Source organism: Chiloscyllium plagiosum, unplaced genomic scaffold (genome assembly GCF_037043375.1).
Source record: "Chiloscyllium plagiosum isolate Xiang-an unplaced genomic scaffold, Cpla_swu_hap1 HiC_scaffold_1, whole genome shotgun sequence".
NCBI classification, from domain to species: domain Eukaryota; kingdom Metazoa; phylum Chordata; class Chondrichthyes; order Orectolobiformes; family Hemiscylliidae; genus Chiloscyllium; species Chiloscyllium plagiosum.
Window position 1 is genome coordinate 107778021 of NW_028270139.1, and position 14291 is coordinate 107792311.

The window sequence follows — 14291 nt, forward strand, 5'->3', positions numbered from 1 at the left end:
TCAGGTGGACCACTGCATCAATGCACACCCAGTTATTTTAAACAGTTGGCCTTTTTGAAGCACAAAACAGATGTTCAAAGTTGGTACCCTTTGTTTTTCATTTCCTGGAACTGAGACTGATGCTTGAAATGTGGTTTGGGGAGTGTACCAGATAAGTTGATAACAAATGAGAACACAGAACATACAGCACAGTACAGGCCTTTTGGCCCACAATGTTGTGCCGAGCATTTACCGTAATCTAAGAGCAACCCAACCTACACACCCCTCAACTTACTGCTGACCATGTGCTTGTCTAGCAGTCACTTAAATGTTCCTAATGTCTCTGACTCTATGACCACATGCAGGCAGTGCATTTCATGCACCCACCATTCTCTGCGCAAAGAACCTACATCTGACATCTCCCTTAAATCTTTCTCCAATCAGTTTAAAATTATGACCCCTCATGACAGCCATTTCTGTCCTGGGGAAAAGTCTCTGGCTATCCACTCTATCTATGCCTCTCATGACCTTGTACACCTCTATCAGGTCATCTCTTTTCCTTTTTTTCCAGTGTGAAAAGCCCTAACTCACTCAACCTCTCTTCATAAGATATGCTCTTCAATTCAAGCAGCATCCTGGTAAATCTTGTCTGCACCCTCTCTAAAGCTTTCTATAATGAGGCGACCAGAACTGGACACAATATTCCAAGTGTGGTCTAACCAGGGTTTTATAGAGCTGCAGCTAAACCTCACGGCTGTTAAACTCAATCCCCCTGTTAATGAAAGCCAAAACACTATATGCCTTCTTAACAACCCTATCAACTTGAGTGACAACTTTGAGGGATCTATGTATATGGACCCCAAGATCCCACTGTTCCTCCACATTGCCAAAAATCTTGTCTTTAACCCTCCATTCAGTATTCAAACCTGACCTTCTACAATGAATCATTTCGCATTTATCCAGATTGAACTCCATCTGCCACTTCTCAGCCCAGCTCTGCATCCTGTAGCCTGCAACATCCCTCGACACTATCTACAACACCACCGACCTTTGTGTCATCAGCAAACTTACCAACCCACCCTCCCACTTCGTCATCAAAATCATTTATAAAAACTACAAAGAGCAGAGGCCCAAGAACAGATCCCCGTGGGACACCACTGGTCACCGACCTCCAGGAGGAAAACTTTCCATCCACTACCACTCGCTGTCTTCTGTATCCAGACAGCCAAATTTCCCTGGATCCCATAGTTCCTAAATTTCTGAATGAGCCTACCGTGGGGAACCTTATCAAATACCTTACTGAAATCCATAAACAGCACATCCACTACTCGGCTTTCATCAACTTGACTCATCATATCTTCAAAGAACTCAATAAGGCTTGTGAGGCATAATCTGTCCCTCACAAAGCCATGCTGATTATCTTTAATCAAACTACCTTTTTCCAAATAGTCATAAATTCTATATTTCTGAATCCTTTCTAGTACCTTACTTACCACAAACATAAGACTGACTGGTCTGTAAGTCCCAGGGATTTCAGTAACCCTTTGTTGAACAGAGGAACAACATTCACCTCCCTCCAATCATCCAGTATTTCTCCCGTGGAGAGTGAGGATGCAAAGATCATCGGCAGAGGAGCAGCAATCTCATTCCTCATTTCCCATCTGGTCCTGGAGACCTATCTATCCAGATGCTTCCCAGAATTTCCAGCATATCCACTTCCTTCTGTTCGATCGATCTATTCAAACCTATTAACCTGGTCCACAGTGTTCTCACTATCAACAAGGTCCCTCTCTCTCGTGAATATTGAAGTAAACAAAAACTCAATTAGGGCCTCCCCTACCACTTCAGACTCCAGACACAGGTTCCCTCAACTATCCCTGATCAGCCCTACTCTCTCTCTGATCATTCTCTTATTCCTTACGTTAAGTATAGAATGCCTTGGGTTTTCCCTAATTCTTCCCGCCAAGGCTTTATCGTGCCCCCTCCTAGTTCTCCTCAGTCCATTTTTGAGCTCTTTCCTAGCAACCCTGTAATCCTCTAAAGCTGTGCCAAATCCTTGCTTATCTCAACCTTAAATAAGCTTCCTTCTTCCTCTTCACGAGAAGCTCTTCTTCTCTTGGCATCCAAAGCTCCTTCACCTTACCATTCCTTGCCTGTCTCAGTGGGACAAATTTATCCAACACTCACAACAAGTGCTCCTTAAACAGCCTCCACATTTCTGTTGTGCATTTCCCATCGAACAATTGTTCCCAATTTATACTCCACAACTCCTGGCTAATAGCAGTATAATTTCCCCATTCCCCAATTAAATAACATACCATACCGTCTGCTCCTATCACTGTCCCTGGCTATGGTAAATGTGAGGCAGTTGTGGTCACTGTCACCACAATGGTCTCCCACCGAGAGATCTGACACCTGGCCTGGCTCGTTCCTAGCATCCAATGCAATATGGCTTTTCCTCTCGTCAGCCTATCTACATATTGAGTCAATAATTCTTCCTGGACACAGCTGACAAACTCGGCTCCATTCAGACCATCTGCACTAAGGAGGTTCCAATCAATATTGGGGAAGTTGAAGTCACCCATAACAACAACTGTTACACCTACACCTTTTATCTGTTCTTCCATCTCTCTGCTGCTATTGGAGGGGTGCACAGAAAACACCTATATAAATTCCTCAAACTGTTTGAGTTAGGCAGATCGCCAGGCATTAGTTTAATGTCTTGCACAGATTAGACACCATGAGCAAATGTAATGGTCATGATACTGTGCCACCCACCAGCCAGAAAACCAGTGACAACCCCATGTGGTCATTTGTGAAAATCCTGTTGGGATTAAAAGCATGTTGGGCAGTTAACGCTCTGCTTCTGGGGTCCTAGGGCGTTAAGAATGAGATCTAAACCGCCAGGAGCTGCTAGTCAATCAAATGGTTGGCAGATCTTCATTACCATCAGTGCCACTGGGAGCAATGGACACTGCTGGGACTAGCCAGAGATCAACAGCAAAGCTGGAGGCTCAGAGTAAATGTTAATGCTCTGCAGGCAGCTCCTGCCCCCTGCCAATGTTCCATACCCACACCGTGTTTTCCCATGGAACATTTAGGATATTTACATTTCAAAATAGCATCACAGGATCAGAACACGGCTGGGAGTGGATTCCTGAACCCAGATCAGGCCCTCTCCGAATAATAAACATGCAACTTTGGCCTGAAATTTGAGTTCTGAAGCATTTAATTTCTTTACAACACTGGGCAGAAAGAGAAACATTTTGGATATTTTAACTCCTACATGTGTTTCAGGAAGAAAGCTGCATCGTGACATCTGTGGGATGTTAGGTAAGTGAAGGATATATTTAATAATTCTGATGTAATTGTAATGATCATGCGTCAGCTACAGAGCTGCAGGCAGTCACAGGCTCCCTCCATCTGGATTTTTAAATGTTTTTAAATCTAATTGAAATGAAATGGATGGCACAAAGGTTGATTCCCGGCTTGATTGTAAAGTTGAGTGAGGGATATGTCAGGGCAGAAGGTTACAAATTGTGGTTGAGTAAAACTGTACCACTACTTATTTATCCACAGGGTAATATGAATGCACAGATTAAATGGTCTTAATTGATTCTTAGCATATTGTTTTCTTTCATGTATTTACTTCTGGCATTGAATCTGTTGAATTAACACAAAGTTACAAATCAAATGTCGCTGCTCATCCTCACAGCTACAGTAAAGGAACAGCACTGGGATGTTAGCTCATTTCACAAACTGAATTATTAGATTGCTTGATTTATTTCTCTGAGTTATAACAGACCAAACCCTTCTGTTTGATCAGATGAGCTGCAATGCTCTTGTATACCCTGTGGATACCACTAGGATAGATCAAGCCCAATTCCTGTTAAATGATAACAAACACATCTCCAAACATGCCAGCAGAGAAGTTTAAACTCCAGCCCAGTAACAAACAGGAGCAGGAGAAGCCATTTACCACATCAACCCTGCTCCATTATTCCATCACATCATCCAATTCCTCAAACTGCAATAGTTAATAAGGAGAGAAAAGATGAACCTCATCAAACAGCAGAGACTGGATAACAATTAACTTGTATTTTTCACATTTGATGGTAAGGGGAAAGGTAATACTGAGAGAAGATCCACTGTTTAAAGGTGCTGCCACAGGGGAAAAAGTGAAATTTCAGCAGACTTCAGTAGAAGGAGAAGTGCTGCAGACTTTAAAATCCTCTGATGATAGACAAACTGACTGAGCTGGCTGAGGCCTAAAGGACACAGCAGTGAGACTGGGTCCACAGATGGCAGTGGGGAAAACAAAGGCATGGAAAAAACTACCTGACCACACCTTCACCAACGTACCAGGAGTGGACGATCCATAGCCGTATAGATGGGAGTGGCAATCACACAGAAATTGTCGAAACAAAGGCCTCTCATCACACTGAGGGTCCTTTCCATCGCGTTATCAGCACGCTAAGTAGGACAGACTTTGAACAAATCAAGACAGGGCATTCATGAGGCAATGTGGGCCTCATCAGCAACAGAATTTTACTCAACCACAATCTGTAACCTTCTGCCCGATATATCCTTCACTCAACTTTACAACCAAGCTGGGGATCAACCCTGGTTCAATAAAGAGTGCAAGACAGCCTGCTGGTAGCTACACCAGGCATAGTTAAAACTGGTGTGTCAACCTGTGCATCTACAGCACAGGACTCCTCATCGTTGTTCCACCTACATAAGATGGTGGACCTATACAGAATTGGTACAGCACAGGAGGCCATTCAGCCAGTTGTGTCTGCACAAGCAAATCAAATCAGTTAGGGTAGCTCAAATGGTGCACTTTATCTGATGGCTGAAAAGATCAATGTGTGAAAGGCAGATTTTGCCTCACATGCCATATATGAACTGATTATCAGGTGTCCTGGTGTTGTTATTGGTGTTGGTAACTGTTGCCCACTGACTGTCATGGTGTCACACACTGACCCACAGGTAGTGTCACCATTAGCATCTGTCCACAACCTGGGTCTCCCAGGGGTGAAAATTGGTGCTTATGGCCTTCCCCTCAGAAATGCAAGCATCCTGGGAAGTGGAAATATGCGCATCTTAGTGGTTATCTGGTTCTGGTGACCTCGCCACACAGGAGGTTTTTTTAGGTACATGACCAGCTTTCATCCTCCGAGTGTGCCTGAGCTAGCAAAGGCCCTTCTGGCTGACGAGTGGCTACATAACTTCAAGATTTGCTTTCAATAACACTGCTGCATTCTTGATTTTGCCCGCGGTTGAAGTGCCCAGAATGGACTAAAAACAGCAGAATGGTAATTGTTAAGCTTCTTTTCTTAATAGCTGAGAGTTATCCACCTCTCACAGTCACACTACAAAGGTGCTTTGAACACAAGCCTTGTAAATCAGCTTTGCGGTGCTAGAGGCAACCTGATACTTTTAGGTGCATGCTTCATTCGTCGTCCAAAAGGGCGTGGCTGCTTTGCTTATTGTATGAATTGGCACCTTAATCATAAGACAGTCAGCATGGAGCAGAATCTGTGAACCACTTACAGCAGGATTATATTTAGAGCAATCAAGGGCAGCACTGTGACACCTTGGGCCATAAACATATTTTGTAAACACTTATGGTAACAGAGAACATATTACAACCATGGGAGAGACAATTCACAAGTCTTCATTGTTGAGTTTCAGTGTGAGCAATTAATCATCAGTGTAGAGGAACCTCTGATCACGACATGCTGTATTTTTGTCCTCGTTTGCAGTCTGAACTGTTTATCAAAATTGCCATCTGAACCAGCATGCAGGTGAAAACCTTCCATAGGTCAAAGGTCAAGATCATGGAAATGAAAGTACCTAATAAGATTGCAGCCAGGACTGTTCCGGTTTCAGTCCACTCTTCAAGCTGTCAGAAGTGGTGTCATCAAACTATATAGCACAAGATGTGTTGCTCAGAAAGGACTACAGGACTACCTGAATGCTAACCAACAAGAGCAGAAAGTTATCGTCAGAGTTAAGTGATTCCACACTGAATCGAGCAGATTGATGCTCTGCAGTCTTCTACACTCATGACTCAGTCATGGATTGAGATGAACAGTTAATAAACTAATAGGAGGAAGTTCCCATTCTGAATAAGGCCAGAAGTCAGCATATCAGTCCACTGCTGAAGAATTAAGGTCATCTTCAGTCAGAAATGTCAAATGGATGATTCATCTGGGGCTCCTTCTTAGATCCCCAGAATCACAGATGCCAATCATTAGTCAATTCAACTCATTTCACATGATGTCAAGAAACATCTTTATGTTTTAATACAACTGGTATCCACCTGACAATGTGGAAAATTGCCAGCTAAAGCAGAACAAATGTAGTTTGACTAATTATTGCCCTAATAGTCTTCTACTGATAATCAGCAAATGAAGAAAGCTGCCCTTCAACAGTTTTATCAAATGATACTTACATAGCAATAACCTACTTTCTGATGATCAGTTTGTGTTCCACCAGCACCACTTTGTTTTAGGTCATATTAAGCCTTGGTTCAAATACGGACAGAAGAGCTGAGCTCAAGAGGTAAGATGGCAGTGACTGCTGCTGACATAAAGGCTGCATTTGACACTGTGACATCAAGAAGCCCTGACAAAACTGAAGTCAATGTGAATTAAGGCAACTGTCCACTGGGTGGAGTCATACTTAGCACGAAGGAAAATTATTTTGATGTTAATATTTAGTAGTTCTTCAGGCCTTCATTCCTGATGAAGGGTTTTGCCCAAAACGTCGATTTTCCTGCTACCTCGGATGCTGCCTGACCTGCTGTGCTTTTCCAACACCACTCTAATCTAGACTCTGATCTCCAGCATCTGCAGTCTTCACTTTTGCTCTGTTTAGTAGTTCTGCCTGGCAATACAGAAGACTAGGTTTCAGTTTCCTGACGATCTCTATGTGATGGGCTGTGTGTAAATACAGTTTCTTTAGGTCTCCTGTGGCATAGTGATAATGCCCCTACCTCAGCCAGGAGACTCAAATCCCACCTGCTCCAGACAGCAAGTCCCACCTGCTCCAGAGGAGGGTAATAACATTCCTGGACATGGAGTCAAACCCTTTGGCCCAACTTGTCTATGCTGACCCAGGAGGTTTCTTAAACTGAACTAGTCCCACTTGCCTGCATTTGGCCCATATCCCTCTAAACCCTTCCTATCCATGTACCTGTCCAAATGTCTTTTAAATATTGTAATTGTGCCCACCTCTACCACTTCCTCTGGCAGCTCAGTCCATATATACATGGCCCAATGTAAAAAGAGGTCCAATTTAAATCCTTCCAGTCTCACCTTAAACTTATGTCCTCTAGTTTTGCATTACCCTACTCTAGGGTTAAAGACCTTGGTTAGTCACCTTAACTATAACCCTCATGATTTGATTTAAAAAGGTCTCCTAGGCCCAACGACCTTCACTTGCTTCTCTCCATCATGAGCTCATTCATGACTCCTCAGATACTGAAACAGTTCATGTTCAAATGCAACAAGACCTGGACAATATCCAGGCTTGGGCTAATAAATGGCACAAAAAGAAACGTTCATACCATACGAGTGTCAGGCAATGACCATCACCAACAAGAGAGAATCTAATGTTTGTTCCCTGACAATCATTGGCATGACTATCACAGAATCCCCCCACTATCAACATCCTAAGGGTAACAATCGACCAGAGAATATTACACAATATGGCCAACTGATTGATATCAGGCCTGGGAGTAAAACCGTCAGTTTCCATTCCACTTTCCTCAGCACAATGTGAAACACAAAGGCCAACCCATATATTTGTTTTCTCAGTGTTCAACTAGTTTTCTTTGTAATTCACTGTTCATTTTGAGAATTCAGAATTTAACTTTTGTCAGTGTTGGGATAGAATATCGACGTTTTTGTTCACAGGCTTAAAACAACAAATCCTCTGCTTCATAAACTGAAAGTTTGAGGAGACCTCTGGTTTCTGGGTCACTGAAGTACACTTGACAGACTTTTGGCTCTCCTCCAACCAATCTGCTAGTAGTGAGGCTAGAGCTTTGCAGAAGCAGGTTTCAGAGGTCCATTACAATGCTCGCTTCCTCAGAATGGTCAGCATAGCTACTTATCATATTCCTCAATGAAAAACACCACTTCACTTCATCAAATTCTGTCATGGGATCTTACACATTCGCTGTAACAGAAAAAAAACTCCTCAAACTAATTTATCTAAAAGATGATAATTCAGACAATATCATGTTTTTCCAATCCTGCACCCGAAAGTTGAGTTGGTTTAAGCGCTTAGACCTGGACTAAGACTTACCTTAACCCATAATCTGTTTGATTTAGAATCTTAGCACAAGCAGGACGTTTCACCAAATTGCATTTTTGAAACAATACATATCTAGTATTTAAATCTCAGTTACAGACTAAACGCTATTGAGAGAAGCACTGTCATTCCTTTTTTTTTTGTAAATTCATTCATAGGATGTGAGCCTTGCTGACTTTATCAGCATTTATTGCCATCTCTAATTGGCCTATTTATGAACTGAAATCTTGAACCATTGCAGTTCAAGTGGTGTAGGTATATCAACAGTACTGTTAGGGAAGGTGTTCCAGGATTTTGTTCAGGAGACACTGAAGAAATCATTGACATAATTCCAAGTGAAGGTAATATCTGGCTTTGAGGTGAACTTGCAGATGGTGGTGACTCCATGCATCTGCTGCCATTGTCCGTCTAAGTGGTGGATGCTGGACAGTTTGGAGTGTCTGTGTAAAAGATGCCTTGATGAGTTATTGAAGTGTACATTGTAGATGGTAGACACTGCTGTCACAATACATTGGTGGTGGAAGGAGTTTGTGGATGTGGAACCACTCTAAACAGTCTGCTTTGCCCTGAATGGTGTCAAGCTTAGAATCATAGACTTTCACAATATAGAAGGAGACCATTCAGCCCAACATGTCTGCACTCACTCCTGAAGGAGCTACCCAGCTAGTCCAATTTTCCAGCCCTATTTCTGTAGCCCACTAAATCTTCTTGAGTATTATTGAAGCTATACCTGTCCAGGTAAGTGTACAGTATTCCATCACACTCCTGACTTGTGCCTTTAGATAGTGGACAGGCTTTGAGGAATCAGGAGGTGAAATATTCAAAGCCTCTGATCTGCTCCTGTAGCTGCAGTGTTTTTGATGGCTGCTCCAGTTCACCTTCTGGTCAGTGGTAAGCTCATACTTTAAGACTTCTGGACACTTTTTGATGGAATGACATTTCTTGACACATGTTGACACCTCGACAGATCAAAATGTTTTGATGGTTATTGGTAGTTCTTGACAAGTTGCACAGTTTCAAAAAGAAACATTTACACGTAATCGTCACCACCCCAAAAAGGATGCAAGATCCTTTCCTTGTCACAACCCCAAAGGAATCCTGATCCCTACCACCAAGATGTCCTGGGATTTTATCTGCAAGTGTATTCAGCTTTCCAAAGGGGCACCCCGGCTGTCTAAAAGCTACATAGTGATACAGTACTTGCTCGTACTTGGTCTAATCTACACACACCAGCTTCCAGTCACCAGGGATACCAGAACCCGATTTCGGTGGAAGCAGGAGCAGATCATTCATACAGACAGCTGCCTCCAGGAGCCACACAGACATGGACTATGATCTGCCCCACCCCCAATGAAACTGAGAGAAGTCGGGACCGTGTAGCGGTTGTGAAGGGTGGGTAGAGAGCAATTGCAATTCTGAAAACATGCTGGCATTTTTGCACTCTCCATCCGAGTAAGAAATTGGAGCCTTTGTTTGCTGGGAAAATATAATGAACATCTGGCATTTCAGACAGGTAAAGTTTCCTCTCAGGAACAAGAAATTGGAAACTTAGAATGGTAATGCACAATTGAACGCCATTCACTCTATCAACTCCCTTTCAGGATTACAATGATAAAATATTTTTAACTTTCCACAATTAACAAAATCAATTAGCATGGTTTCCTCATCTGCCACATATTCTATGTCACATTTAAATTGTGTCTGAAGTAAACCGTCCATGGCCCTGTAACAAAGTGACTTATGAACAGAAAGCTGTCAAATGTGATCAATCTTCTACTTTGATGTTGTTTTCTTTCATTGAGAATGATCAAAGTCAACCTGCAGTCAATCCTTCCCTTGAACTCCACCTCCCAAGTTTAAGAGCGCCTGATCTGAAATTTCCAAATATAAGGTGGTGCTTTTTTAAATTATATGGCAGACTTACACCATTGTCATCTTCAGGACTCAAATTGTACCGATGACGTGATCGATTTTTCATGTCAGCGGCAAACTTGTAAAACTCTGGCTTTGCTGACCTCAGTAGAGTCACAGTTTGAAGCGACTGGTACGCTGCTTTGGCTTCAACATCAAATTTATCTCCTTGTTTCCACGAGCCATTTCCTAAGAGTAAAATGAAAAAGATTTTAGTTTGTCTAATAATGTGATCATATTTCATCACATCCAGCTTTGGTCAGCTCCTCTTTCGTCTTTCTTATTTGTACAACTACTTCGAATAGACCCTTGAGAGGGAATGCTGCCAGGAGTCAATCTCACCCCAAAAAAAAGTATCTCTGAGTTTGAAATTAGTTTGCAAACATTCAATACTCTTTCGACATAATGTTTCTGACTTCTATTGTACGAAGATGATCCTAATAGTTGCTTTGCCTCATAAAACTCAGTCAATTTTGTCCATGGTATTTTAGTAACACAGACTCAGATTCATACAGTGCAGAAAATGCCCTTTGGCTCATTATGATTACACCAACATAACTACAACTAAAAGTATGCTAATCCCAATTTGTCCCATATCCTTGAATGTTGTGATATTTGAAGTACTCATCCAATTTTTTTTTAAAGATTGTAGGCTTTCCAGCTTCCACTACCTTCCCAGGCAGTGCATTGAAGATTCCCACGATCTGCTGAGTGAAGTTTTTTTCCCCAAATCCCCTCTGAATCTCCTGCTCCTTACCTTAAAACTATGCCTTCTTGTGATTGACTCCTCAACCAAGGGAAACAGTTGTTCTCTATTCACCCGGTCCATCCCCTTCATAATCTATACATATGCCCTCAGTCTTTTCTGCTCTAAAGAAAACAATCCAAGCCTGTCTAATCTCTCCTTATAGCTCAGTTTCTTCATCCCAGGCAACATCCAGGTGAATCTCCTCTGTACTCCCTCTACTGTGATCAGATCATTCCTGTTGTAAGGAGACAGTATTCCAGCAGTAGCCTGACCAACACTGCAAAACTTCATCATTATCTCCTTGCTCGTATACTCTATGCCATGACTGATGAAAGCAAGTGTCCCACATACCTTAACAATCCTATTCACGTGCTCTGCAAATTTCAGGGATCTGTGAATAATTACCCCAAAATCCCTCTGCTCCTCTAAGCTACCCAGTGTCCTGTCATTCATTAAATACTCCCTCATCTTATTTATTCTTCCAAAGTGCATCACCTCACACTCATCAGGATTAGACAGTATCTGCCACTGCTCTGTCCAGCTCACCATCCCATTTATACCTTCTTGTAACCTACAACCATCTTCTTTGCTATTAACTGTTCTACTAATCTTGGTGTCATCTGTAAATTTGCTTAACACTCCCTCGACATTTTAATCCACATTATTATAAGGGTCCCTAATACTGATCCTTGTGGATTACTGTTGGACACCAGGCTCCAGTCACTCAAACAGCCTGCTCCCACACCCCTTTGTGTCTGAACACTAAGCCAGTTTCTGACCCATCTGGCCAAGTGTCCATGAATTTCATCTTCTCAATCAGTTGCCCATGTAGGACCTTGTCTAAAGCTTTGCTAAAATCCACATAAACAATAAATCCACATCAACTGAACTTCCCTCATCCACAAATTTGATCATATTTTCAAAAAGTGCTTACAAGTTTGTTAGGCATGACCACCCTCTGACAAAGCCATTCTGACTGTTTCTAATTAATCCATGCCTTTCCACTTAGATATTAATTTGGTTCTTCAGAATTTTCTCCAATATTTTTCCTACCACTGACATGAGACTCACCAGTCTATAATTTCCAGGTTCATCTATACCATCTGTCTGAAAAGGTGGAACCATATTTGCCATCCTCCTCTGGCACTTTCACCTGTGGCCAGAGAGGAATTTAAAATTTATGTCAGATCTCCTGCAATTTCCTCCCTCACCTCCCACAGCAGCTGGGGAAACAATCTACCTGGGCCAGGGCAGTTGTCTGTTCTTAAGCCCAACAGAGCCTCCAATACCTCTCAATGTCCTGTGTCAAACTGTGCAAGTTCCTCACAGTCTCTTTTCCTGAATTCTGTACATGTATTCTCCTTTCCAGTGTGAAGACCAAAGAGAAGTATGCATTCAACATCCTTCCAATATCCTCATTGGTCCCTAACGGGCTCTACTCTTCCCTTGGTTAACCTCTTCCCTTTAATGCACTTATAAAGTATTTTAGGATTCTCCTTAATCTAATTCACAAGTCCTTTTTCATGCCCTTTTTTGTTCTTCTAATTGCTTTCCTTAGTTTCCTCCTGCACTTCCTGTAATCCCCTCAGGTCACAGCTGAATTGCTCCCTGCGGACATGATAAAAACTTGCAACTGTTCTTCCTTATCCAGTCCTGAATTGTTCTTGATTATCCAGGATCCTCCAAACGTATTGCTCCTACATTTCCCTCCAAAGAGTACATGTTGGACATGTACTCTCCCCAGCCATTTTTGAATGCCCCTCACTGCTCTGCTGTACACTTAACCGCGAGGAGCTGTTCCCAGTCTACTGTGATCAGATCCTGCTTTATTTTAATAAAATATGCCCTTCTCCAAACCCATGCAAGTTATCTTTTTCCTTGTCCAGAATGAATTTAAACTGTACCGCATTGTAATCGCTATCGCCTACATGATCTCTCACTGTCACATCGAACACTTGTCCGGCTCCCTTCCCCAGAACCAGATCCAGAACTGCGACGTCCCTTGTTGGGCCTTCTATGTATTGATACAAAAAACTGCCCGAGATACATTTCAAGAAATCCACCTCCTTCAAACTCTTAATACGATGGCTATCCCAGATTATGTTGGGAAAGTTGAAATCCCCTCCTATTGTTACTCTTGCATGATTATTACTCATACACACCTCTGTGAACTGTCTACATCTTAGCTCCTCTATTTCCTGCTGACTCTTTGAGGGCCTATAATACATTCCCAGTAAAGTTGCTGCCCCCTTACAAAGTTTTGTTTGAGGACCCTTCCAAGATATTATCTCTCCTTATTGTGTAATTGACTCCTTAATTAATAGTGCTACACCACCACCCTTTACACACCCTCCTCTGTTCACCTAAATATACTATACCCCGAAATGTTGAGTTGCCAATCCAGTCCTTCTCTCAATCATATTTCTGTGATGGTAACAATATCACAATTCAATGGCTCAATCCATGCCTTTAACTCATCAGTCTCACCTATTCCACTCCTCGCATTAAAGTAAAGGCCATCCAGTCTCATCTTACTCTCGAGACTCAACATAGCTGAACTCACTGTGACTTGCTTCCTTTGCTGTAGTATGATGTGTCTCTGTTTCTGTGATTTGTGCCCCAACTCCCTGCCAGATTAGCTTAAACTCTTCCCAATAGCACTATCAAACCTACCTGCAAGGATGTAGGTCCTAGATGTGGACCGTTCTGTTCGTACATGTTCCACCTTCCCAAAAATGGTCCCAATGATCCAGGAATCTAAAACCACCCCCTCACACCAACTCTTGAACCATGCATTAATTTGTCCTGTTTTTGTCTTTCTAAACTCACTAGCACGTGTCATCAGGAGTAATCCAGAGATTAAAACTATTGGGGTCCTGCTTTTTAATCTACTGCCTCGCTCCCTAAATTAAGTCCATGAGACCATAAGACACAGGAGCAGAAATTAGGCCATTCAGCCCATCAAGTCTGTTCCACTATTCAATCATGGTTGATAAGTTTCTCAACCCCATTTTCCCACACTCCCCATAACCCTTGATCCCCTTTACAATCAAGAACCTATCACCATCTTAAATATATGCAATGACCTAATTCTTGATGCAAGACCTCATTCCTCACTGTGTCCATATTATTGGTACCTACATGTACCACAATCTATAACTCATCACCCAGCTGTTTCAAGATGCCTTGTAGCCAGAGATATCCCTGACCCTATCCCAAAGTCACATTTTCAGCCACAGCGACACCAATCCGATCTCCTGACTAAAGAATCCTCTATCACTGTTGTTATTCCTTCCTCACTCCCTTTACAGTTGAGTCACTTGTGGAG

The 14291-nt window shown here is 42.3% G+C and overlaps 1 protein-coding gene across 4 annotated transcripts in view; it reads right to left on the reverse strand.

Moving 5' to 3' along the window:
- The window catches only part of npr3 (natriuretic peptide receptor 3), a 91800-nt gene that overhangs the window by 48098 nt on the left and 29411 nt on the right, over positions 1-14291 (reverse strand). For all 4 annotated transcript variants that reach the window (XM_043686845.2, XM_043686782.2, XM_043686933.2 and 1 more), the window contains exon 3: positions 10229-10404. In XM_043686845.2, coding sequence (XP_043542780.2) covers positions 10229-10404 — 176 coding nt within the window. The remainder of the gene's footprint in view (positions 1-10228; positions 10405-14291) is intronic.